Source organism: Takifugu flavidus, chromosome 3 (assembly GCF_003711565.1).
Source record: "Takifugu flavidus isolate HTHZ2018 chromosome 3, ASM371156v2, whole genome shotgun sequence".
NCBI classification, from domain to species: domain Eukaryota; kingdom Metazoa; phylum Chordata; class Actinopteri; order Tetraodontiformes; family Tetraodontidae; genus Takifugu; species Takifugu flavidus.
This window is the reverse complement of record NC_079522.1, coordinates 16,915,219-16,939,801: the sequence shown is the minus strand read 5'-3', so window position 1 is coordinate 16,939,801 and position 24,583 is coordinate 16,915,219. Positions and strand designations below refer to the sequence as shown.

Genomic DNA, 24,583 nt, shown 5'->3' with positions numbered 1-24,583 from the left:
CTTCAAACAGGATTCAGGGCTGGTTCAAAGCCAGTACCCGACAAAGCACCGGTTCTTCATTTTTCCCACCGACTGAGCACCAGTTAAACCAGTTTCAAACTGGTTCCAGGCAAGCACCAACTTTGAGCTGGGCTAAACAGGGGCCAGAGCCGGTGACGCAGTGTTTTAGGTGGAAAAGGGGTATCTGAGCTCTTCAGGCAGTTCTCTTGACTGTGAGGATCCCATTTTTGCTCTGATATGTCCAATTCATTTAATTTAACACAGATCGACTCTGGTGTGGATGTAGAACCATTGTAAAAGTTAAAAAAAAGAAATAGACTACACCTGACCTACATAAGTGTGACTATAAAGGGTCTGAATATTTAGGTTCATGTCAAATTTTAATTTTAAGATAAATTTTCAAATTTTTCTAACGTTTTGGGTTTGGACTTTTCTCATGAGGTACTGATAAGAAAATAAATGATTTTTTTTTTATTTTGACATGAAGCTTCAACATACAGTATAAAATAGTGAAAAATATAAGAGGGTGTAAATCTTTGAAGAAACATACTTAAATCGTACCAGTTAGAGAAATGTATGTGCGTACAGTATGTCTGTAAATGCTGTAAAATAAAATCTAAATTTTATTAAATGTTCAACTTATTTAAAAATAAATAAAACAAAAAGTCACCTTGTCGTTCCTTTCACACAGGAACTTGAGTCTCTGGGCTCTCTTGTGCATAAAGACACCATCCAGGTGCCCCGTCTCTACTGAACGGATCTCTATGGCCTTCTCCCCCCAGCCCATGATCTGGTTTGACCTAATGTAGGCTGCTCGCACACATGTGCACACACAAACACAGAAGAGAGTGCAACAGAGTCAGACCAGACAGGCACGCATTCATGGGTTGAGAGCTGAGAGCAAACTCCTCCACTTACCCACTGACGTTGGCATTTCTCCCCACTGAAGCACCACGTCCTTGGTGATGCGTCCATACGTGTTGACGTAAACGCCCTCGTCCTCGTAACACACCAACAGCTCGATTCCATCGGTGTTGGGCAGGATGATGATGGCATGGCACTGAATGCTGGTCTGGATCTGAGGAACAAAAACCCGAAACAGATGTTTGGATTACAGTAGAATATTAACTGTCATTAATGGATCACAAATGGTTTTCTACAACAAATCACCCATAGAAACAAAGGAGACTATTATGAAAGGAAGATGCTGGGTCCATATTCATGCCTGTGCTTACATGTGTGGGCAGGTAGATGTCGTAGACGGCACCAGAGTCCACATCCACTGCGTGGAAGCCCGAGCAGGAGCCATAGATGACCTTTAACCTCTGCCCTTCCTCCACCGTCAGGTCAACAAGCAAAGGTTTGTGCACCAGGTCACCAAAAGACTAATGAGACAGGTTATGCAAATTAAATAATAATAAAAGCATGATTAAAATCACCCAGTTAAAGGCTGACTCATTTTACAACAGTTGTAAAAGTAAATATTAAAATTTTAGATATTGGTACAGCTTTTGAATGAGGATTTACTTTGTATTTTAATGTTCTTTCTGTTTAAATATAACTTAGATGGTTAAATGATTGGTTACATAACTAATTTTAAAAGGTGCACTTTGAGATCTTGCATGGTTTTAATTATGATCTCAAATTGTTGGCATTTCCCCTTGATCTACTAACTGTCTGTCCCCTGAATACACAGTAAAAAAAAGAGACAACAGGGGGGTCGTAAACGTCAAAACACCTACACATAACAAACCACGTTCCAGCCAATCACCAACAAGATGGTGGGGAAGGGTGGGTGCCTCTACCGACACAAATATCAATTTGCTCACTGAACAATTGGAGCTAGCTCAACCAAGTTAGCCACATTAGCCTAGCAAAGATCCACTCAATGCTTAAGGCCTATGCGTACCTTAAAGGCCATGAATTTGTGGTAAGGTTTGGGGGCCCAGGCGTACACCTCCACAGAATTCTTCAATGCTAGCACCAAGAACTTAATCCTCTCGTACTTCACTGGAATGAGAAGTTGACCCATCACAACAAATCTGGGCCACCTACAACCCTTTCACGGCGTGCAGAACCAACATGAAACATACCAACTTTATAGTGGACACAACCCTCCAGGTCGCCCACGTTAACCCAGCCCTGCTTCTTTTCCACCTCAGGGTCATTGTGCAAAATCTTGTTTCTCAGCCATGATAAGTAATAAACCCGCAGCTTGTTCTTTTTCCCTGCAGGAGGGAGAGAAAGAGAGGAGCTTTATTTATGGGGCATATTTTTAATAGATTGGCAATTTAAAATAGCACAATGGAAATTTCTTCTTTCAGCAGCCAAACATAGCCGGTATACTATACCCGATATGGTGACTAGGACATTGAGTCCCTCCAGAACATCCATCTGCTGGATCCGCCGTCTGTTGATCAGAGGATAAACCTTTCCTTGACCACTACGATCTAGCAGCATCAGACCGCTCTCTGTTCCCACCAGCAGGTTTACTCCTGGGGGGGAACACAGACACACGTGTCAACACATAGTTACCAGAATGCCAATTAGACACTGAAATACTTGACTCCTGCAGACGCGTCTCACACACACCCCAGAGGGCAGCGCACAGGATCTCCGAGTTGAACCTCTTCTTGTACTTGCGAATCTCTGGTGTGTCGCTTGGCGGACGCGTGTTGACTGGGTTCACATTCACCACTGAGCCTTTACGCGATGGGTCAGACCTCAGAGGGTCCATCAGCCTGCCGTCCTGCCCAAATCCTGCTGGAAATAGCAGAGAGGCAACCACACATCTACTTTAAACTGTCATGCATTGATGCTGGCTTGATATTGTTGTTTTAAATCACTGAGCTGCACTAATAAGCCAAATTCTGTTAATATCTCGTGACCTACCGATATTGTTGAGGGAAGTGCCACTCGATGGAGAGATCTGGAGCAGACGAGGGTCAATGAAGGGGGTGAAGGAGGAGGAAGACTTGTGTTTGGACATGGAGTTTCCTTCTGACTGAGACTAACAGATTGGAAACATTTACAAGTCAGACATTCCACTGTTTCTTGATCTACATACAAAGTAGTGGTTAATGTTACAGGAGGAAATCATTGTTTGTTCCAATGTACAACAAAGAAGTTTTCATTAATTTCTAATGTCAGGGTGGCTGTTAAAGTACAAAAGCAATAGACCTGTCAGTATTGAGTTACAGCTGTACCTCCAGGGCCTTATAAAACAGCATAAAGCTCAACTCTATTCAGTTGCATTAAGTTTTATAACGCAGGACTGGGAAATACATGGCTGCCAGTGCAATTCGTTGTTGTAATAAATCAATACAAAACAATGGTGTGTATTAAGTTGTTATGGACAGAAGTGTCAGGGAGGAAAAACACGTGTAACATGAGGAAATGTGAAGGAAAAAATGCAAGAACCAAACAACAGCTGCTGTAAAATATTAGATGAAATGGCTGCAGAGGATAGAAAGGAGGATTCATTTCTGTTAAACATTAGTTTATTCTTATCTCCAAGTAGTTTAATTAGAATATTTTACCTACATGATCACTCTTGTTGTGTGGTGGCATTGTCCCAAACTTTTCTACCAAGAGGTGTGAGTGTTAGCATCAAAGCATAATGCACGTTACACTCGGGAAAGCAGATTGCAGCCCCAGACAAGCATTCAGCCAAGCCAAAAGGGGGCAGAAGAAAGCCAGAATGAAGCCAGGAGAGCACAGCGGGGCAGGATCATGTGCAGAGAGCCTGCAGCCAACAAGCAAGGACTGGACAGTGGGTTTGTACAGGCTGATAGATAGAGCTGTTTGCTAATTAACAAATAGATTTCTCTAAACCTGAAGTAACATTAAAAAATTACTGCATAAAAGATGGTGACATAAAAATGTTCATAAGCAACAAATCCACTAGATAAATATTGAATTATTCTGTAAATACTTTAAAAGATTTTAGCTTAAGATGACATAATGACCATAATGCTATGGTTTACGCAGTTACACCTACTATAGTTTCTACTTCGGAGATTATATATCTCTGCCAGTTGTTGAGCAAATTTTTAGGATATATATATAGGATGAAGCCAAGATATTTTGTATTTTGTATAGGTGTTGCTGCTCTTTTTTCCTGATGTGCAGGAGTATACTGCTATGGTGTGCCTAAAGTAGACCTCTGTGTTCTCATTTGTCAATAATAATAATGCCTTTTTTTCTATTAACCACAGACTGAAAACTCATTAAAATGAAGTCACAAGAAATAATCAGCCTATTACAAAAGTACAGGGATACAAATTCATCCTCCACTGGGAGGTCAATATTTTGCCATCTTTGATACAGACTAGCTAAAACTCACAGCTGCAGTTGCTATGTGTCTACGCCTGTACACTCCACAACCATCCATTCCTCACCTGTCCAGGTGGCATGAGGACAACATACCTCAATGGCAGTGAACGTCTCCAGAGGGTTCTGTGGGGACATGACAGGACTGGCATAGCTAGATGATGAGGGGAAGGAGGAGGAGGAGGTGGAGGGAGGGATGGCTGTGGAGGAGGAAGGGGAATGATGGCTCTGCTGGATAAGGTCTGGCAGGTGGTGTATGCGACCAGGAAAGCCATTTTTCTCTAGAAGCCCCTGGCCAGGGGGCTGGGAGAGATTGACCAACCGCTTTATGTCAACGGTGCTCTGGAATCAAGAACAGGCAAACTTGGGCTCGAGCAAGCTTGAGACAGTTTTGCTTTGTTGCTATCATGATTTACCCCCATCTGGGGGTGTCATTTGGGAGACCACCACCACTGTGCATCTTGTATTAAATAGAATTGTAAGTCTATAAAGACAAAAATAAAGTGTAACAGATGGAGGAGTGAATGGACAGTAGACACATTTCTGCAAAATATGTCTGGAACAAAACAACTTGGCTGTATATTTAATTATAAATCCGACAGTCAGATTCAAATCTCTTACCTGTCTAATGACCAGAGTTCCATCTTTGGAAGGTGTTGTGGCTTGGTCACTCTCAGAGTCCTCCACTCTGGTCCGGGCAGACTCTGTCTCACCATTACTCAGCCTCCTGCAAAAACATCAATAGTTAATATCAGAACTGCACTATCAGTCTTGCATAACCGCCAATGAATGTCACTCAGTTAATTTGCAGGATAAAGCTTAATTTAAGAGCTGAAGTAGGCACCACATAACCCTTGAGCCACCTGTACATACCCAGCTCTGGAATCCTCAGCACCAGAAGTGGACTCCTCTCCTGCCTCCTGATCCACCTCCTCATCATCTTCCTCATCTGTGGTTCCTGACTCCTCACTCGAGGATGAGTAGTCAGTGACCTTGTGGGGAGGCCTTACATCATCTACTGCACGAAGCTCCTTGGCAAGAGCCGTCAGGTCCTAACAGAAACAATAGGGAAATAAGATTATTCCATTTACAGCCAGGAAGAAAACAGGGAGAAGCCTCGGAGGCATCTGTCTTCAGTTCACTCAGCTATTCACTCACCAAATAGGGTTAAAAAGTGTATGTTAAAATGTTTTTAATGCAAGGAAATACTAGTCCAGACTGTGTTGGTTTTGTACATTCTGAATACATTTTAAAACCAGGCTAGTCAGGGAATTATTTATTGGAAAATTAGGTATTAATACCTTGTACATTCTCATGTCAATAGCTTCTAAATAAATCTACCCCCATGAACAGGCTTGCTAGGTCTGTGCAGAAAGGCATCAGGATTAATTCCCTGACATGTTCACTGAATCACATGAGTTTTATCACAGAAGACAGCCAAGTGCAACAAGGAACAATCCAAAGTAAAAGGAAATGTAGAAATGTGTATTCAGAAGTGCTTGCATTCAAATTTGGTTAGAAAAGCAAGTGAGATAGCAAAAAAGTACAGGCGTGAGGTAAGATGTCTGTAGAAGTCAATCACATCACAAAAACAAAACTTAAAGCAATTACTGCATCAATCCTGACATGGGAGCAGATTTGAACCACACTTTATGCAATGAACGTGGCGGTGGGGCAAGCACAGTGCAGGCATAATCATGCCATCTTATTTAGTCTTACCGAATCACCCTAAGAGGTTCCCAATGATTCATGAGAAGTCGAATAGCGCAGATGGTTAAATAAAGAAAAGAAAAAGAAAACAATTTTCACCCAATCCTCGTCAAAGAAGTGGCTGTTGAGTGACAGTGTACTTACAGATGGTCGGGTAGGCCGGGCAAGGTTCTTTTCATCTTGTTTTTTAGGAATGTTTTCTGGCCGCTGGAGTGGAGACCCTTCAGATTTAGAGGAGGCTTCAGGGAAACGAAAAGACCAAAATGTTATTAAAGAAGAGAAGTCGAGCACCTGAACAATTCTGTTTGGACAGCATAAACAATGGGAAAAAAAACAAGTTAAATCCAATCAGGATTATTAAATTAATAAAAATTACCACACAAAAGGGGTAAAATATTTCCAAAGTATACCAATGGGATGCAGTATAGGTCAAAATTATTCTCAGAGGCAAACACATCATAGATGTGCTTTATGTGGGACAAAATGAGGTGAAACACCTTAATGGAAACATGTAGTCTTTTACCATTATTACTGCAGTTATTTTATAGAGTTTGAGAAATGTGTTCAAGTACAGTACCAGGGGACTCACAGCGTGGCCTGAAACGGTCCCCAGGACTGGCCTGAGAGCTGGAGTTGGAGGAGCCAGAGGAGCTGCCGCTGCCTGGCCGAGGCTGCAGTTTCTCCACTCGATCCCACAGGGGGCGCTGCTCAACATTGCTGTCATAAAACATTTTGTGATTTGTGGTACATCAAAGGTTGTTTTTCTTCTTCAAATTTCATGTTACCATGCATTGAAGAAAAAATATTATTCACATTTTAATGTGAGACCACATACACACTGATTTTATTACACATCTGTTTCTTCAAATGGTCATTCATTAATTTAGATATGTAAACCTCCTATTATACATTCATAAATCAAGATCGCTGAAATATCACAAGTCTCCATTCTAACCTGCCAACATTCCTCTGTCCACCTTGGTTGCCTGGTTGTGATGGCAGAGGGGAGTCTCTGCGTGACAGCACAGGAGACCTAGATGTTGTCCTTACAGGGACCTAAATGGAACACATTCGAACGTGTTAAAACGCAGCAAGAAGTTTTATCTGTACAAATTGTCTATTATCGATCATTTGTCACTAACTGCTATTAAGTTTCTGATGATGACTTATTAAATGAAATACTGTAAATGAGCAAAGGAACAAACAAAAAAGAAATGCCCGAATGACAGGATATCAGGAATTCCCATTTTTCTTAAAAACATTATGGGTATATAGGGGTTTCATATTTTATAAATCTAAAAGAAATGAGACAGAATAGAGAAAAGAAAATGCAGATTGGTGCTGAGCAGAAAAAGTGAATAAACAAGCATGGGACAAGTTAGGAAAGGTATGGGGGAGGGGACCCTCACAGGCACCTTACCTTAGGAGGTACCTCCTCATCCGTGGCCTGGTGATCAGCCCGAGTGAGGGCCTGAGGGTGGTGAAGGGGAGGTTGGGGTTGGGGGTCAGTGCGTGCAGGAGATGGATGGTGGTGATGGTGGGGGTCCTGGGAGCGCAGGTGCAGCTGTGCAAAACTAGAGGTGACGCCACCGGGCTCGCTGAACGACTGGGAGCGAGAAACGACCGGAGGAGGAGGAGGAGGAGGAGGAGGAGAGGGGGCAGCGCTGTTACTGCTTTTTAGAGCAGCCAGGTGGGACCACTGGACCTTTTAGGAAGGCAGGAGGAGGAATCGTGAAACAAGCAGACAACACATGAGACACAAGGGACTGATGTGTGACTCTACACATACATGTGTCTATCAGCATGCATACAGCAGAAAATGCACGAGACAATGACATGCAAGATTTAGAGTCGGCATTTAGACAGAGGAAAATACATCGAAACCTTTCAGGAAATGGTCAACTCTGCTGCAACACCTCTCAATAGTCATGACAAATCTGCATTTTTTTTAAAACCAAAAGCAACCAAAATAAAAGATGAATGTGCAGTAATATGCTAGCATAATGCTTATTGGAAAAAAATGTTTTTTTTCTTGAGCCTAAAAGAAATTTCGGGAGTTTTGCGTGTAAGGCAATCTGCTTCGTCTGGTGTCCTCTTTACCCAAAGTTAGTCGATGCATTTTTGCGGCCGATGACAAGCTGAGTTACATATCACTAAAAGAATGTGGTCATATGCGTCACGAATTTGTGGTCTAAGTTAACCTCACGGAGAACTGTGGCGGATATCACTAAAGCTTTTTGTTAGTACTGACTGTAAAAAGCCTCATGGATCAAGTTCTAGGTTAATTTAAAAAGGGAAAAAAATAAATAAATGCAAATTTACAGCCAGAAATGTGCTGTGACATATATATATATATATATACAAAGGGCAAAAAGGGCAAATAACTTTGTGGAAAAACACAGTGACAAATAGGCAGAACATGAAGAGAGACTTGGGGGGGACAGGAAGAATGGAGGGGTTACCTGAGGCTCCATAGGGCGGTGCATGGCGGAGGCCTCGGAGGAACCATTGGAGAAAGGTTCAGAGGAGCGAGGAGGCAGAGGAGGTTGCTTAGGAGCAGGACCAGTCTGGGGGGAACCCTGAATGTTCTTACGGTACCGCTCGTCAGCCTGAAGTAATGTAATTGTAACGAGATGAACATTTAATGAAGGTCAACTGACATAAGCTTTAATTATTACAATTCATGTATAAAAAGGAGCTAAGAAAAGGAGGAACTATGCTTAAAATGCAATATAAAGTTTCATTCTTGCTGCTTAGATACTAAATTAAAGCCATCTGAAAGTGAGTTGATCATTCAGGAGGGGAAACTGCATATTGTATTGATGATTTTCAAATTAAAATTGCAATAATTTTTTTTGCATAGTTTTTATACACACACACCCACACAAACAGTATAACTGTGCCTTTGGAAGCTCAAAATTACAATTTCACATTTCAGAGACACTGACATCAAAGACATGAAGGAACAATGAGATTAAACATGCTCCAAGCCTGTTTGAGGCAGCCATATAGATAAAACATTTACAGAGACAAAGGTGAATACAGGCGTCTTTCAAACAGTTGCATCATTCCAAAAAAATGCAGAGACAGCATTAACGATGTAGGACAGCCCTATTAGGGAATGGGGAAATGGCTTCCCAACCTAGAGGTTAGTGTGGGGGTCAGTTGTGTAACACATGCAATGGCTCCATCCACAGACTGTCAGAACCGTCATACTGAAGAAAAGTCACGTCGACCATTCAAGAGACAAATTCCAAATCCCAAGAGAAATTCCAAATCCCCTGTGTTGTCCAGAAGAGAATGTGTTTTTTGCTTTTTCTTATAGAACCAAAAAAATTACAAACATTTGAAAATTATGGGATTTTACAATTTACTCCAACAAAAATGCTCATAAATAAGCATAATTTTCTATTATTTTTTTTGAGAAATTTGTTTTGAGAGAAAATAAACTATTTCTCCATCTAAATTTTTAGTTTTTTTTTTCAATTTTGATTTTAGAGGTGAAGTGAGGAAAATGGCCCTTTTATATCAGGCCCCTGTCATTTCCAACAAAACAAGATATGCAACCAATTTTTTAAGAAATTAACTACTTCTTAAAATGTGGAGGCATCATACATTAATTGGTGCACTGAAAACAGCCGTCATCTGCATATGCAAAATCTGAAGTTGTTGGTAAATCCAACAAAAACCTCTGCTAGCTAATAATCCAAAAATTATTCAAAGTGATTTCTCATCGTCATTAGCATCTCATCTGAGGTACTAAACGCTATTACAAAGGTGGCATTTTGTTTATTAGGTGTATTGTATTATGTGCAGAACTGTTATGTAAAGGTTAAACAGTTAAATCTAGTAATAGGAGTTCCATTTTAAATGATTTGATGAATATTTACCTTGTTTGTGAGGACTGTTAGTTTAAAAAGGAATCTATTTCTTTTGTCTAGCCTAAAGTATGCTGTATCAGTCTAAAAATCTAGAATTCATTGCAACTCTACACAAAGAAAATCCCTTTTTTGTGTACATCTTGAAATTACAACAAATCTTATATACGGAGCAAAGATGTTAGTTGTGCACTGGCATGATTCAGTACGTTTACATGCGCAGGTTTGTCGAGATATGCTCAAAATTTGGCATCACATTACAATTTGATCCTGGTCCCAGTTTACATACACTGATAAGAAGATCAGGTGCACACTAGCTCTCCTTATTTTCTCCTCCTGTGAACGGCTTTCTTGGATATTTTTTCTGGAGTCAAACGCCAGTGTAACGTTTGCGGAGCATGCGTCGTCTTGTTTAACTGCGATTGAAGCGTACAATGTGCCCAAGAAAATCAATTTCTATTCGCATTAACCGAATGTCTTAGTCAGATAAGGAGAACTCCAATATTAATCAGACTAAGGCACTTAAGTTGTTATAGTCGGATTGAGAGAATAAGTTGTTTTCCCAAGTGTAAGGTGAACATACTAATTGTGTCACACTCCAATGCTTTATGCACTCAGCGCTGATAAGTCAATGTTTGTGAGTTATCATCCACTCCATAACCATGTGTGAAATGAAGTTAGCCTAATGTTTACTACCTATTGTTAGCCTAACCATTTACTCAAGAAGGTATTATTACATAAAAACAGATCATTTTTTCCCTCTTGCTCTCCCTAATTTAGACAACACTTAGGACTAAAAGATCTCAACAACAGCGAGTAGTTTTAGTTTTCAAGGATACAAGTAACATAGCCAGTGAGAACAAGTGCCAAAAAAGAGAGAAAAACAGCTAGGTTTTTACAAAGGACGTGACAAGGCTGGTTGCAGCGAGCCTGGGGGCCTTTCATACCCTCAGACACCCCCTCCAGTGGCATTCAAAATGTCTGGCAGACAAGTTTACTGTTTAACAAATGTGTTACAGCTGAAGAAGAGAGCAGAGAAAACGCCGAATGGAGAAGAGAACTATGTGCTTGAGCACGATCCTCACAGTGACTGAGGCTGTGCAAAGACAAGCAAGCATAAGCTGGAAAGAGCAGGCAGAACTGAGGAGGAGGTTCACCTCTCTGACAGGCAGGGGAGGATGATCGACAGCCTCTGCAGGCCTATCGGACTCCACACTTTCAGTCTGAGGAGGGTCAGTGTCAATGGGGGGTTCAGTCTGAGCGCGGGTGGGGCTCGGGCATGTCTCATCACTGTCAGTCCTTTCTAGCGCTACCGTCTGGGATTTGGTGTTTGGTGGGACTGTGTGAGGTGCACTGGAGGACTCATAAGAAACACTGTCAAGGACCTGAGCTTGAGGGGTTGTGCACAGGATTCTGTCAGGGGGGAGGGTGGATGTCTGAGGATGTTTGCTATAGTCGGGGACTTTGTCTCCAGTTTGCTGTTTGGATTTGTGCTGCAGCGACAGCAGGTAGGCCTGCTCCTGCTGCAGGCGCTTGTGCAGTCGCTCAGCCTTGCGCTGCTCCTCCAGCTCCCGCCACTTGAACTCCTATTGCAGAGTGCAGGATCGATTCGAGATGATGAAAAAAGGATTTGGCCTCACAAATTTAGCAGCTACTTTAAAACCGTTTCCATGTAATACACGTAGACTCAGTATTTGTGACTACATTTGTCTATTATACTTCAGTAAATCTCTTTTTATAGAATTTTGTTAAACACAAGTATTGCTGTTTTCAGTAAAGCTGTTTAAATACTTATTAAAGACACATTACAACCTAAATGTAATATATTTAATATAAATGTAATTTTAAATCCAAATGAACTTTGCCAAAATGATAGTCGTAGTGGCAAAAACAGAAAATATGCTGCAAAAGAGAAACAGTTTTAAATTTCAACTGATATGATTTGTAGTTTACACCTTTACTAAAAGTACAATTCAAGAGTTTGTTTAATGTCATTTGTTCATCAAACTGTTTAATTGAACTATTTGAGGGTCAACTTTACTTTATTATTTATTATTTAATAGAAATTTGACATTAAAAATTCAAATTCTTCCCATGGATTCAAAACAAACCAGGTCTACTCTCCAGAATCACTAATGTCTATAGGAGATATATAATGTGTGTAGTTTTAAAGCGAGTGACTGACCAGCAGCATGGCCTGTTCCCGGAGCAGCTGCTCTTGTAACATCTCCAGGTGCCTCTGCTCCTCCTCTAGCTGGCGTCTGATGTACTCCTTTCAATTTGAGCAAAGCAAAATTTAACAAAACAACACAAAAGATTGAATTTCCACATCAAGTTTTCATTGTTTTTAACTTTAACATGACCTCATTTAAAATTTTAAAGGCCTTCAGAGTAATTCTTACTAAAGTTTAATGCTGACCTGTTCTCGATCATTCCTTCTTTTCTCATCTTCAGCACGCCGGCGTTCTTCTTCCTCTTTACGTCGTCGATCCATCTCTTCGATGCGTCGCTTCTCTTCCTGTTCACGGCGACGCTGTTCGCGCTCTTGCTGCCTCCTCATCTCCCGTTCGCGTCTTTGTTGCTGCAGAAGAGAGGAAAAATGTCAGAGAACAAAAATACTTTGTAACATTATAATATTAAGCAATTGGATCAGTTTTAGCCCTTCGTAGTTCTGAGATGGAGATAAAAATGTACACTACCTCCTCCAGCCGCCTCCTCTGCTCCTTCTGTTGCTCTATTCGCTTCTGCCTTTCTGCAAGCAGCTGACGCTTGTACTCCTCCTGCTCCCGGAGCTGCTGCTCTTGGAGAAGCTGCTGGCGTCGGAGCGCCTCCGACCGCTCCTTGTTTTCCTGCTGCAGACGGATGAAGTCGCGACGCAGCGTCGACTCACCGGGCACGTTGACGATGGAGCTGAATGGTGGAAAGGTGCAGGCAAAAGTGGTTGTGTTAAGAAAAAAAAAATTATCTGGCACTTTTGAAGTAGGGCCAGTAGGCTACACAATACCTGGGCTCTCCCTCCTGCTCTGGGGGATCTTCTTCCTCTTCTTCACTGCCACTGTATTCATACTCTGTTTCATCTGCACAAATAATAATATGCTTAAATCTGAACCTTTTGTATCAGTAACAGAGTCAATGGCAGCTGCCCTACATGGAAAAGTAATTCTGAGGACCTGAATAGTGTATAAATAAAATAAATAAAAATGTCCACATGGTAAATGGACTCTCAGGCCCCAACAGCTTCCTTAATATCTAATCTAACAGAGGGCAATTGGTTTTTACAACTTTACGATAAGACAACAAAATGTACGTACCCTTCTCTCCCCTCTTCTTCTTGGTGCGGTCGATGTGGTCTTTGAGCTGAATGCGCACTTGCCTCTCGTTGGGCTGATCTCGGATAAATGGGTGCTTCAGGAGCTGCTCTGTTGGAGGACGTTGTGTGTAATTCTTCACCAGACAGCCCTCAATAAAACTGAAAAACTTTTTGGACCTATGCAGGTGGTAAAGGAAGAGCAGATCATTAAAGTCAACATTTTTGGGTGTTTCTGGAAGTATTTCAACCTGGATGAAACATTTAAGGATTACAAAGAGGCAAAAGCTCATTCCAAAACCATGTTTCAGAAATGCTGCATCTCAAAATCATTCAGTGCCACTTAGCATCTGGAACTTGGTAATTTGGACAAAAATGTGGACAAGCAATTTCAAAACACTGAACAACTTGCAAACTACACATGGAAAGGAAAGAAGTGAACTTAGAAACCTTCCTGCTATGAGATATTAACCAGTTGCCAATGTTATGATACAGTTATAACATCTGATGTGTGGTTTTTTAATTGAAATAATTATTTTAGAAGATATAAATGATCATAAATGTTAATGCACTATTTGTTTTTTAAGAACACTTGCCATTTTTTAGACTTGAGCCTGGGAGGTGGATTTCTTGGGATGAGGAAGAGGGCACGCATCGGATGCATGTCACAAAGTGCTGGAAGAAAACACACATTTCAAAACCGCAACAAAAAATATTTAGCCCTTAAAGGCATGTAAATAATAACACCCAATACTTACGCGGTGCTCCTTCGGCCATCTCAATAGCTGTGATGCCGCAGGACCACAGATCACTCTGAGAGAAACAGTAACATTCATTAATAAAAACCATATGCAAGCAGAAATTCACCTGTTTTACTTAATGAGACCAAATAAATTGCCACTCTTCATTTTAGGCCTTTACCCTGTAATCATATGTAGCATCTGGGTTCTCATCACAAGCAATGACCTCTGGAGCCATCCAATAAGGGGTACCAATGAAGGTGTTTCTCCTCCCCACAGTCCGATCCAGCTGAGCACTCACACCAAAGTCAACTAGAGTGATGAGAGTCATCACATTTAGTTATCTTTATGTTGTACATCAATGTTCTTTAACTCTGAGCAAAATGACCACCAATACACCAAAACTCAATTAATAAATAAGATTTTAATACAACATTGCTTGAGGCTTCAAAATGTAATTAAATGTTTGCCTTTTTTTATATTCCCAGAAGCAATTTTGTCGTACTGGGGAGAGTCTCATAACATGTGAAAAACTCTTAACCTTGAATTCATTTCGCAAAGCTTTGAATGCTCACCGAGTTTGACTTCAGCGTTCTCAGTCAACAGAACATTCTGACCCTTAATGTCTCGGTGAATAACATGATGGGCATGTAGGTGAGCCAGGCCCTGTGAACACAAGCGCAGACAGAAGTAAAGACAAGCTGACTTTCTTCCAGTTATGGCTGTAGGAGAGTAGCTGCACCAATCAAGGAAGAGTGACAAAACCCAATCGGGATTTAAATTCAACATTTTTTTAAATTATTTGCGCAAATGCAGCCATGACCAACATAAATGGAAGTAGAGTATAGAACCCAGCACAGGACAGTCAATGTACCCGCAGGATCTCTCTGGAAATGTAGGCGATCCAGTCTTCCTTCAGCTGGTTCCCCTTGGTGTTCTTGACCAGGTCGGTGATTGAACCAGCTCCACAAAACTCCATTACCAGCTAAAAAAGTAAGCACAAAGAATCATCTTATTTTTAGAACATGAAGAGGTGAAGAGTTAAAAAATATTAATCTTCATTCCGTTTTTCTGTAATCTTACCCACAGTTGGTCATCATGCCCCGGGGGGCTTTTCTTAATGAAAGCACCATAATAAGTAGCGATATTTCTGTGGTGAGAGTACTTCTTCAGCATATTGATCTCCAGTTTGATTTCCTCCTCTTCATCCTGCACAAAAAAGCACACATTTGTCACAAAGGTAACAACATTTGTTTTCCCATTTGAAAGTAAGAATGAATCTTTATGTCATTTCAGATCTGGATCAATATATTGAATTTAAGAATGAGGCTATGTGAACACGGCCTGGTGTGGTTTCATTTCAGTGTAGCCAAGCTTTATTCATTATTTGTCTCTTAACCAACGATTACGCTGTTCAGAAAAGTGAGCCCTTCTAAAATCAAATCAAGCAATATATTTTTAAACACTGACAATCAAACGTGAATTTGGCTAATCTTCTGAAGATACGTAATACTGACTAAATAGGAAAAACATCTCACATTAAATTACATCGACACATGATTGTTAACTGAGAAACAGATTGATCAAAAAAAATCAAACACATCACACTCATGTAAGGACCACAGAGACAGATAAAGAAGGCTACAGGGAAATCAGTGGGCCTTGTGCCCATGTTTATTTCCACCATCATAGCTCCCTGCTTGCCTCTAACAGCAGCTTGATGATGACAAACAGTGACACGCTAATTGCACACATACAGGGACGAGTCCGGAGTGGTTTGCTTTATGGTTACATGACCTTTTGAATAAAAATTACAACACGGAGAGAGAAAATAGAGGTGTGTGTGAGTGTGTTTGTGTGTGTTTCTACAATATGTATAAATATGAGTAAAGTCATGGCCAGGATGCACAGTCTGAAAGAAAGAGGTGTTTTTTTAATCCATGTCCTCGAACATTGTAGGCGTCACCACAAATGACTAAATGGCTGTTAGCCATCTTTGCAGGCAGCCATACTGCTGCATTATTTCTTTGAGTTGACGTAAGCCTTTCTGTTGTGGGCAGAACCCCGTCCTTCTCACCCCCTCCTCTTTGCTGTGCAGCTGTTGGATTATCACACGGTGATGGTGAGATGAGGGGAGCGCAGAAACATTCACATGCTGATATATGTTCGACAGACACGAAAAGAGGTGTGAAGATAGAAAAGAAAACAAATTCTGTTGTGCAAAATTCAAAGATAAACTGTTACTGGAGAGCCACAGCAACACCAAGTGCATTTATTTTATCTACAATATGCACAAAAATAGAGCTGTATCAGAAAACCGTCCATTCGGAGGTTCAGGCCTATACAACAGCAGAGTGGAGAAGCAGAGTATGTTTAGATTTGGAAATGTGGGTCAGACGGGATGACTGTATACTGCCTCTAGAGAGACAGAGACACATAGAAAGAGAGATTGAGAGAAATGCATATGTAGAAAAACTAACACATATAATTTATTACTATTGCAATCTATCATTATTTCCCGTTTTATTTTTTTCAAATTACGCAGTCTAAATCTCCACTGATGTTGAATCAATCAATTAATTGCAAAATGTGAATGAATCATTTGCTACTAGAAGTATAAAATGGGGAAAAGGATTATTTTCTTGATTTGATCAATCAGTAATATTTGGAATATGGAATATTAAAAAAGCCCAAGGCTCAATAAATCAATTAAATGGTTTTAAAGAATTTCACCACCTAAATGATTTGTTGACTTGAGGGGAAATAAAATAAAACCTGTACATGCAGTAGTAAAGCCTGAGTTTGTATTATTTCCATAAAAGCAAGAGTTGCATTTGAGAAACCCAGTTTAATATTACTACCAGTGCTTAAAGGAGAGCAATGTGTGTGTACAGGCCAAAGCTTCACCCTTTTAATCATATATTGCTCTTTGGTGTTAACAATAAGAAACAACTGAACTTATTTATCTAACATATGGTTAAACTGGTTTATCACCTGCTCCGTGTGTGACCCCATTGTGAGCAAAGACTTGCAGGGACAGGCGCACCTACGACAGTGTTTTATCATTGGGCAATAGTCTGTTCCATCAGTCTGAATCACTGTGAGAGATGTGCATTTCAGGAGTGGCAGCGGGAACGTCAGGACAGAACGATTATCATTGCTCCTAATTTTAGCGCAGGGTCTTTTGCCTGACAATGCATCGAGAAATGTTTAACATATTGATGCAAATATCAAACTGCCCTCTTGGCAGATAATTCAGGCAGTTAGTCTCCAGAATCACCCATTGAGGCCTTATGGCTGTGTGAATGCGTGGCACTGCTGGCCTTTACTGCCACTCGGACAGCTTGTGTGAGCCTCTTCTCATCTGCATCCAGCAACTCCCACGGCTGAGCCCGGCCTGATCTTTGCTAGATGACGTACTTCGCTCAATAATTATCCCGTTGTTTCGACTGATGATTGTTATTAGGTATGAGGTCTCAATACAGACAATGACATTTTCTATGCAAGGTCAAGAGCATTTGGACATCAAATACAAAGAAAATGTTTGACCCTCTTCGAATTAAGCAGGCAGCTGAAGAATAAATATGTATGTTATTAATATAATGCTCGCGCTAGTATGCTAGGACGGATGGACAGACGGACGAACTGACCGACTGACTAAAATGTATTATAGATGTTTTACATAGCTTGAAAATTCCAAAATGCACTTGTAACCTAAGGTGCTTTTTAAAATTTAATGTCAGTGCAAATGCTGTTATTAATAATTTTTTAAATGCTGTTATTAATTTATTTTTAGGAATAAAATGTTGTCATGACAGAACAGAAAAGTCCATGAAAGTACCTCACAATATAAGGTTGGGATTCTTAAACCACAAAAATGTGAGGCTGTTTAGAAGAACTGTGCACACTTGAGGAAGTAAGTTGAATAAAATGTAAATGACTAAGGACAGTTATTTCCCTGTTGTCTTGTCTAGCAGCAGTGGGGAATCATTTGACCATCTTTACAATATGTGTCACATTTGATGTCCAGCTGAAACAACGAGACGTGTAACCTCACCTCCGTGACGTCCATGACCTTGATGGCAGCCAGCTGTCCAGTTTTGACATGACGTCCCTGTGAAGACACAAACAAATCTAAAGTGAGTATTTTACAGCAGCATTATTCCAACTTTGAAATGAAGGCCAGGTTAAAGCACAGCACACAAGAAAATACTTAAATAAAGATCACCTACCAAAAAAAGCACTTAAAATCAATATCATCATTATATTAAAAAAACTATTAAAAAATCACATCCATTGTATATAAATTTGTTGTTTTAACAATTCACACTCAGGGGTTTATTCCTTTTGTGTTTAACATGATCATATTTTTAGTGACCAAGGATTATGATAGGATTTCATACAAACTATCTATAGTGTGACTGTGGTGTGCACTTGGTGCACTGCCATATATCAGCATAAACTTCTATTAAATCTGTTGCCAATAACCTTTATTTTTATGTAATTCACCCTGAATCCTTGCAGGATCTCCTTAATCAAAGGCATGTACGGCAACAGTTTGGGTATAAAGCTTTATATTAGTTTCAAATTTCAGCACTTTGCAACAAAACTGCAATACTATTGAGCATTTTGACAGCATTCTATTCATCCTATGAATTGAAACCACTTGTTCAATGGTTCTTATCAGTATCACAGTTTACTCTCATCTAGTGTAAATCCACAAAATACAAACCATACCACGGATGAGCAAAGCTTTTCCCAAGCTAGCCGCACATTCCCAGACTCCTCTGCTCTCCTAATGCCCCACTGCCACTCCTTACATAAACAAAGAACAGAAATAGAGGCCTCTCAACCAGAACTCCCACCCACCCCTTGTCCTACTAGGAGATAAAAACGGGCCATATTTGAGAGCTGGCGCAACTGTGTAAATGGGCCTTCCCCTTCCGACCCCACAGGACCAGACCGAGATGATAACACATGAATGTCTTTGCTGCATCTGGATTAATAAGGTCCCTGTCTTGCTACTACTTTGGTGAAATGAAACTTAATAATGCTTTAATTATGTACATAAGACACGTGAAGCACTAACCTACTAGTTACACATATCTGGTATATTGGAGTTGTTTTAAATTGATTAGTTCTAGAGTTGTACAAATTCAGATTAAAGCCAATAAAAATCCTACTGATAGGAGGTTATCTGCCAACATTGACCAACACTGTTTGCCATGCATAGAAAACCACTGTTGGGCTGATATGAAACAGTCTGATCACTAAGAGAAACCAACTGACGGTTGGACACACTCACTCACACTTTGCATTTGATTGGAATCCAAATTTGGTTAGATAGGATTTAAAAAGTGACCCTTTCATGGCTTTAAGCAATAACTACTGGAGTGAAAATTTTTGATTGCCTTGCCATCTGGCTAACAGCCGTGCTTCTACAAACCATGACAGCTTAGGGAGTGAAATCTAAGAAAAAAAGCTAGTAGTGTACATTGTTTTCAAGCATTGATCAATGTATTGCTGAGAACAGCCGACATGTTTTAAACAAGTACATTTAACCTCATCAACAGCAGGAGCTGCTGCTTTAGAGGAATTGACATCTTGTTGTAGAAATAGACAGGTCCCAGAACGTTTCAGATGTTTACTGCTTCACCATCTGTAGCTGAATGTTAGTATATGTTATTAGAGGATGCTTCTTCAGACCGTCCTCCCACTCCTCATAACAGAAATATCACCCAGGTTTTTAGTCCTCGCTGGTGATGTTCCCACATTTTTTATATTGCTGTAAGAGCAAATATTTGTGCAACATTATTTTACACAAGTCAATGAATTTTCCATTTGCTTTAGAAATGTACCAATGTAGCCCAAAAAGCAAATCTTTCTTTAGACCCTTTTGAGGTCATTCAGTTTGGGACGAGGTCATTCAAATGTTGGAGGAAGATGTTGTCTCCGTGGCGGAGGGGTTATCTGAGGCACTGAATGATCCATCAGCGTTTGATGGCCACTCATCCCACGCAGCTCTTCTTAGTCTTAACCAGATGTGACGCCGGCTTCCCTCCAGATGTTTACTAAACCACCGATTGACTTATTGCTCCACCCTTGAGAGGAGACGGGAAATGCAAAATCAACCACAAAATATAACAGCACAAGTCTGTTATGACCTCATTAAGAACAAAGCAAGGGAAACAAATAACAATGCTAGAAAGTGGGTGAATGACATTTCCTCAGACTGCTCTCAAAAGTGTATGATGCCTTCAAGTTTTTGTGGAATTTGAACTGCATTAAAACACACACCAAAAAAACCAAAACCCACATAAACCCTACGGGAATGAGAGACTATGTCAGACACTCATTACATTAATACAACACTCCAATACATAAATTATTACCTCAATCCAACTGTAACTGGACGACTGAAGTGCACGTAAACACATTAGTCCACCTGATATCGGCGCTCTACGTATCGAAATGAAGCACACAGATAATTTAATGGGAAATCAATATGGCCCAGCCTGTGTACGCCTCAATCGGGGTTGAACAAGACAACGCATGTGTGTGCATCACGGCCTCCATGCAGGTGCATGACCCTTCAACAAAAACATTCAAGAAAGGCGGCGTTCTTGTCTGCCTCTCGAAATCAACATGACCACGAGGTAACGTGCATGAGCAGTATCCAAAATGCTGCTCTGCTGCCTGACTCCAGTCGTTTATTACTTTCTCTGTTGCATGTAAACTGGGACAAGCATCAAATTCTCACTAGACGCCAAAGTACATTTCTGAGCATAGCTCGAATTAGCCGTGTATGTAAACACACTGTCGCATTATTTGTAGTCAATATTTTTACACCTATAAACCACTTACTTTATTTATTCATACTCCTATCAATATAAAATAGGTACAGCACCAGGGAAGTCTGCCATAACACAAAGCTGAAGTGTAATAGAAGAAAAAGAGTAAGAAAACATCAATTACACTTTTATTCTAATCAGGCAGCGTTATATTGGTGCCAGAGGAGTAGCATTTCAACAGTTATTTTCAGTGACCTGCCCAGGCCTGGTAATTACTGCATGCTAAAAGTGCATTTAGCTCCAAAGGTTAGCTCAATAATTAGGCCTCAGCGGGTAGAGTAATGCTAATGAGAGATAGGCACAGGGTCCTACTAAAATCTTTGGTGACCTCAGTATCTGTTTGTTACAAGCAGGAAGGTCTCGAGTGTAACAAATTAGTCATTTTGACTAGGGATGGGGCCAATGAAAGTAATTCTAAAGTGCTATCAACAACGTATCAATGAATATACTCTATAAAATCAATGTAAAATGTAATTAAATGTTTTTTTGTGTGTGGCAACAATGTAGAAAGCTTCACTTTCTAATCCATTGCTCGCTTGCCCTTTCTCTCTCTCTCTCCCGCCAACCACTAAACCACAACCAGAAACAAGTTGTTTTTTTCTGATCTACAGTTACTAATTTAAGTATGTACTTCTGATGTAATTAAATCTCGTCGTCTGGCCACACAAACAACTTTTCATGGATTCATGTAGCCTAAATGTCTTTAGCCTTTTCTAAATAAATCTGTCTCACTGCTATGACAGAGAAAATGTGAGTATAAAACACAACACTCTTGTTTACTTTTGAATTGTGACTTTTTTTTAATCTGTATGTGAGAAATGTGTCCCTGCAGTGTCACTAAATTCTCCTTTTATGGCCAAAAACTGAGCAGAGGTAAGTAAAGCTGAAGTGAACACGATGGAGTATCTTAGGGAGAAAAGCAACATTGTAATGGATGTTAGCTTTGCAGTATTTACTGGAACAATTGACTCTCCTTCCTAATTTGTTACTGTGTCAGGTGGCATTATCTCAGGTGCAAATAGTTCTAACACATTTAAACATGCACAGTGCAACATACACACCAGATTTATGGTGGAGCGGCAGTATGCACCAACACATGACATTCAGCCCTACGCCTTGCCCCATTCCTCTGTCAGCTCTTTATAAATTGCTGCATACCAGCACAGTGACCCATTTCTCTGTTGCCTCGGCTCCTGCAATTCACATAAAAGTGAGGACACAAGTTGCAGAGAAGACATAGCAATGAGAATGGACAGAGGGAGTAGAGAGCCACACTGAGGAAATGAGGACAGAGCTAATTCAAGTACAACTATATTGACCATATTTACATCTATGAAAACAATGAATGGGGAAAGTTTTAAAGGGAATAATCCCTTTTATAGCTACTTTTCTAGTTAAATATCCAGACAATGTCTTCTGCTGGAGTGTCCTGAAGCAACTCTTTGGTGTGCTCACTTTTACCAGCAGTAATTATCATTGTTGAATGTCTACAAGTGTAAAATCTGGAATGTCAATAAAATCCTAAAAACACTGCAACAAGACCAAGTGGCACTAAGATGAGCAGGCACACGAGGGAAACCCCTGGAGGTCTCAAAGGGCTGTGTATTGATCACAGAATCAAAGCCCGAATGGAATCATTGCTAGCGGCTGCACACAAGCATGTGTATTCAATGTTCCAATGGGTTAAACATGGCTTTGGACAATAGAATGCTATAAATCACTAATTGTGACCAGAGGATATTGTAGAAATGTCAGATCAAAATCTTAGTTCAGAACTCAACTGTTTTTCATTCTACTCTGCGTCAGATCCTCCCTTCTTTGCTCTCACAGCCTCGTTTGCTGCTGCTAGAAGAAACAGTACACAAATGTGTCTCCGATGCCTTGTTCAGTTGCAACACTTTTTTACAGCTATCGGATCACCTAAATAATCTGAGACTAAAGGAATCCAATAAAACCAATTTTGGTGACCAGAAAACCAGTCACGTTGAGGAAAATGTGAACTTCAAAGTCAAGTATGAAAGAAAAAAGGAAACTAGCACAACCAGGCACTGAATATTTCATCAGTTTTTAAAATTCAGGACACATATGACCAGCTATGGATATTGTTGATTGTGAGATGTTTTTTCTTTTTTTTTAAACAATCACTGACCTAAATTATATTTAAGAACTGTTTAAAAGAGTTTAGAGGTGTTTCTAAACTGTGGGACCTATAGTTTTAATGGATGGTAATAACACAATAGCTATAACATGTCTACTACAATTGTTGGCAGGTTTTTAGGGGAATCAAATCATGGACTTTACACATGAGTGGTTATTTTACTTGCTTTAAAGGAAATCAGTAGCATCTTCTTGCCTCGTCTCAACACCAGTTTGGTAATGAGGTGGCTCGATGAGTGTCATGAACGCGCACACACACACCAAGTGTGCTCACACACACACACACGCAGACACACAGAGAGTTTTGTTGGAGCAGTGTGGACAGTCAGGACCTTTAGCAGGTCTTGTGACACCCATTAGGCACAGGGTCAGAGTGTGGGACGAGGGACAAAAGACAAGCCGAGTGTGTCGGCCACAGAGCAGAGAATGAGTGTCTGCCGCCTTTTGTGGATAGATGCAAAGAGAGAGAGAGCGGGGCGACATATGACCCTGGCCCCGACTAAAATGTGGATGAGAGTCAACAATCCCTGAATGTGACCTGAGCCCAACAGCCAATCAGAAGCCTGGCTCCCAGGACCTTTATCACCAGGACCTTGGCAGGAGTCATTAAGTAGGCAAATCCTCCTCTGCAAGGATCACTCACTTAAGCTATTGGGCCATTTTTAACATATTAAACACTGATTATCACAAGTGATTTTTTTTAATTTGTGACAACTGAATTATGTAACTGATTAAGGCTTCTACTTAACAGCTCACCATTGCTGTTTGAAACCATTAAACCATTTCAATTTTAAAGCTGCTGCTATATGAAAACTGTGTGCAGTTTTAGACACTTTTGTCTAATATCTACTTGCACAGCATAAGAAAAATGTACAATCCCTCCTTCTGATTCCTTCTAGACACTAATGATTTATCTATTGAAACATAACCAACTCACGGATGTCACTATGTTCAAAGCTGAGATCCAATAAGATACACCAACTTTCAAATTATTTCATTCAGTATACACTCAGAGCAAGTGACACACACTCTAACCTCTATTTAAAAAAGAATAATACAAATTCTGGCCCCACATTTAAGAAAAATAGATCTTAAATGGCAATAACTACAGCCCTCCAGTTCGTTCCCCAGTAGATCCTAACTACTATGTTGACAGTCACATATGTATGATGAAACAAAGACACATGACATGATGAATCTGCAGCCCTGGCACATCCCATAGATGTACAGCAAGCAGCGAAGCAGGTTATCGGGGGCTCCGATGGTTTAAGTTGCCTTTATATGGTCATTTTGGAAGTCTAAGCTGCCTCCAATAGTATGATGAATTGCATCTTTTCTGTGTTAAGATGAGCCTTTTTTGAGGGGGGGTGAATTCCTAAAGCACCCGAGGGTGCAGCGGAGCATGTTGCTCCAGGGCCAGCTGATAAAGAGGCAAGATAAACAACTGTAAAATTAATTCTAGGTAATTCTGCATTTACAAACGCACACATACACATGTTACATCTTTTGCCAGTAGTGTCACAGGTATTCCAGCAGTGTTGCGCAAGTATTTTATATATGTACTTGTATAATTCTGCCATCAAATGGCGCTTTTGGGGCTCAAAGCTC

General features: G+C 40.4%; 1 protein-coding gene across 12 annotated transcripts in view; it reads right to left on the bottom strand.

Annotated features, from left to right (window-relative positions):
• The window catches only part of LOC130522175 (mitogen-activated protein kinase kinase kinase kinase 4-like), a 31,310-nt gene that overhangs the window by 2,974 nt on the left and 3,753 nt on the right, over positions 1 to 24,583 (bottom strand). The window contains exons 3-31 of one of the 12 annotated variants that reach the window (XM_057026231.1): positions 18,025 to 18,081; positions 15,051 to 15,176; positions 14,842 to 14,952; positions 14,543 to 14,633; positions 14,149 to 14,279; positions 13,986 to 14,040; positions 13,824 to 13,902; positions 13,232 to 13,407; positions 12,925 to 12,997; positions 12,620 to 12,830; positions 12,340 to 12,501; positions 12,106 to 12,192; positions 11,078 to 11,506; positions 8,505 to 8,651; positions 7,463 to 7,747; positions 6,998 to 7,098; positions 6,620 to 6,759; positions 6,187 to 6,281; positions 5,206 to 5,384; positions 4,954 to 5,059; positions 4,429 to 4,674; positions 2,893 to 3,010; positions 2,593 to 2,763; positions 2,352 to 2,495; positions 2,094 to 2,228; positions 1,910 to 2,010; positions 1,236 to 1,385; positions 919 to 1,078; positions 671 to 810 (exon numbers count right to left, since the gene is read on the bottom strand). In XM_057026231.1, the coding sequence (XP_056882211.1) occupies positions 671 to 810; positions 919 to 1,078; positions 1,236 to 1,385; positions 1,910 to 2,010; positions 2,094 to 2,228; positions 2,352 to 2,495; positions 2,593 to 2,763; positions 2,893 to 3,010; positions 4,429 to 4,674; positions 4,954 to 5,059; positions 5,206 to 5,384; positions 6,187 to 6,281; positions 6,620 to 6,759; positions 6,998 to 7,098; positions 7,463 to 7,747; positions 8,505 to 8,651; positions 11,078 to 11,506; positions 12,106 to 12,192; positions 12,340 to 12,501; positions 12,620 to 12,830; positions 12,925 to 12,997; positions 13,232 to 13,407; positions 13,824 to 13,902; positions 13,986 to 14,040; positions 14,149 to 14,279; positions 14,543 to 14,633; positions 14,842 to 14,952; positions 15,051 to 15,176; positions 18,025 to 18,081 (4,206 nt within the window). The remainder of the gene's footprint in view (positions 1 to 670; positions 811 to 918; positions 1,079 to 1,235; positions 1,386 to 1,909; positions 2,011 to 2,093; positions 2,229 to 2,351; positions 2,496 to 2,592; positions 2,764 to 2,892; positions 3,011 to 4,428; positions 4,675 to 4,953; positions 5,060 to 5,205; positions 5,385 to 6,186; positions 6,282 to 6,619; positions 6,760 to 6,997; positions 7,099 to 7,462; positions 7,748 to 8,504; positions 8,652 to 11,077; positions 11,507 to 12,105; positions 12,193 to 12,339; positions 12,502 to 12,619; positions 12,831 to 12,924; positions 12,998 to 13,231; positions 13,408 to 13,823; positions 13,903 to 13,985; positions 14,041 to 14,148; positions 14,280 to 14,542; positions 14,634 to 14,841; positions 14,953 to 15,050; positions 15,177 to 18,024; positions 18,082 to 24,583) is intronic. The other 11 variants (XM_057026232.1, XM_057026233.1, XM_057026240.1 and 8 more) reach the window with 11 other exon arrangements.